The sequence below is a fragment of the Drosophila miranda genome, chromosome 2, assembly GCF_003369915.1.
Source record: "Drosophila miranda strain MSH22 chromosome 2, D.miranda_PacBio2.1, whole genome shotgun sequence".
NCBI classification, from domain to species: Eukaryota; Metazoa; Arthropoda; class Insecta; order Diptera; family Drosophilidae; genus Drosophila; species Drosophila miranda.
In genome coordinates, this window is record NC_046675.1 from 4677065 (window position 1) to 4679051 (window position 1987).

General features: G+C 45.4%; 1 protein-coding gene across 3 annotated transcripts; it reads left to right on the forward strand.

Annotated features, from left to right (window-relative positions):
• The first annotated feature begins 339 nt into the window (after window positions 1–339).
• Window positions 340–1671, forward strand: LOC108154437 (bromodomain testis-specific protein-like). Of its 3 annotated transcripts, none has more exons than XM_017284708.2 (3): window positions 340–403; window positions 512–577; window positions 632–1671. In XM_017284708.2, exons 2-3 carry the CDS (start codon window positions 575–577, stop codon window positions 1616–1618), a joined length of 990 nt encoding a protein of 329 aa, XP_017140197.1. In that variant the 5' UTR covers window positions 340–403; window positions 512–574; the 3' UTR covers window positions 1619–1671. The 3 variants fall into 3 exon arrangements, with proteins under 3 accessions (XP_017140197.1, XP_033245453.1, XP_017140198.1); XM_033389562.1 differs by having other exon boundaries at window positions 401–456; XM_017284709.2 differs by lacking the exon at window positions 340–403 and adding an exon at window positions 415–433.
• The last annotated feature ends 316 nt before the right edge of the window (window positions 1672–1987 follow it).

A 1987-nucleotide genomic window follows, 5' to 3' on the forward strand; every position in this document is an offset into this window, starting at 1 on the left:
AAGCTCGAGCTGCAGTTTCCCAGAACTACTCGAACCAGTATGAGAGATGAAAAAGACAAAGTGGCTCTGAGCCGCTTGTGGATCAATAATGCGACAGAAATGGTCTGATGAGTAAATTAATTGCTGGCCATGATCTGGTCGGACATTCTCCACTTGGTCCACACTAATTCGCAATAAAGACTCAATTAACCAGCGCAGAGATACGCAGAGAACCCCCCCCAACATGACCTGAACATCTGTCTAGACAAGTGGACGATCGATCTACAAAGGTAAATGCAAATGATATATATATGAATTTAAAAGTTGTCTAATCGGTTGTGCAAATCGGGGCAAAAGAATCACAAAGTAGGCGCTTAGGTTACCTGTCAAATAACTATGCGAAATATAGCCTGCTGTCGATTAGGTTTGTCATTGTCTAAAATCAAGTCAACTTGTAAGGTTGCATAGTTTTTTTAGGTAGTATCAAGAAAGATTAACAATTAATTGGTGAAATTGCACTCTTTTTCTGCAGGACGGAACCAGTTTTAACAAGATTACCGCCCCATAGGCCCTAAGGTGATACCAGAACCCAACTATGGTAAGCCGAATCTCATACCCCATGTACTCCACATGACACTGTATTTCACCGTAGAGCTGCGACAAGTCTGCAAAAGAGCACCAAAAGATGGAGCTGGAGGTGATGCCGAAACTAGAAAGAATGGGGCGACACACCAATAAACTTAATTGGTTCAAGAATTTTGTGATTGCGAAAATAGTGGACAAAAGGTACGCATCGGTCTTTTTGCAGCCCATCCAGAATCCGAAATACTATGAGATGATCAAGAATCCGATGGATATAGGCAGTATTATAAAGAGAATCGATAATCGGTACTACCGGAGTTATGCAGAGGCTGTCAAAGACTTTCGAATTATGTTGGAAAATTGTTTCAAATTCTTCGGACCCGATGACCCGGTGTACATAAACGGCATGCAAACGGCAAATCTTTTCTTGGAGATCATGGTAAATCGGCCCAAGGGACCGGAGATCCGATCCACCAGGAATCCCCGCAGCGCCACTCTGGAAATGAAGTGCCGCAAGGTCGCCAAGAAGAGGGTCGCGGAACCGGAAATGTGGCAGAGCCAGTGCTGGGCGCGGTTGAGCAAGCTTCGGGACCTCAGCAGTAAACTGGACATGCCATTTGCTTACTTATTGGTCCTCACGAAGTGTGACATTCTGGAAACGATACTGTCGCAGGGCCACTTTGCGAACCATAAGCAGTTCACCGAAGAATTACAGCGAAGCTTCAACGGTTTCTGCAACTCAGCCATTCAACACATACTGACCAAGGGGTTGGCGTACACGGACTCTACCGAGAGACCACGCTCTGAAGATCCAGATGACAATTACGTCAACTCTTGGGTGAGCCCTGGGCACGGCTTTAGTTCTGATCCCGCCTGCGACCGCAGCTGCAGCCCAGACTCTAGCTCCAGCTGGGACTCCTACAAAGGATCGCCAACCAAGAGTGCTAAATCCAATATCTCAAGCTCTAGCTTCATCTGCGGCAGCTCATACTCCGACTCTAGCGACTTCTCTTTCGGTTGCTCTAGCAACGAGCTCTCAGGCGACTCCTCGGATTAGCAATAATACAAGAACGGAGTACAAATATTTTCTCTATAAACAAATAAAATGTTCCACAAATAGACATTTTGAGTCACTAATTAGTGACTTCAGATTCATTTCAGGGAGCCGGAGGGCCTCACGGGTAAAGGGTAAAAAACGTCGCTGATCTCGTATGTAGATGCAATGAAAGTGCATCGTCGATTTGTACACACTTAACTCTACTTTTCACTTTCATTGTAAACGCGTTAACAAACTGCGTCTGGGCCAGGCCTAATGATGGCTCATGCAGGTTGCTCTGGGGTTTGGCCATCGATTAAAGTCATTCACTCGCAGAAGCCCATCAAAACAAACAAAGCAAACAGAAATGCTCCTAAAGAGATGGGATAT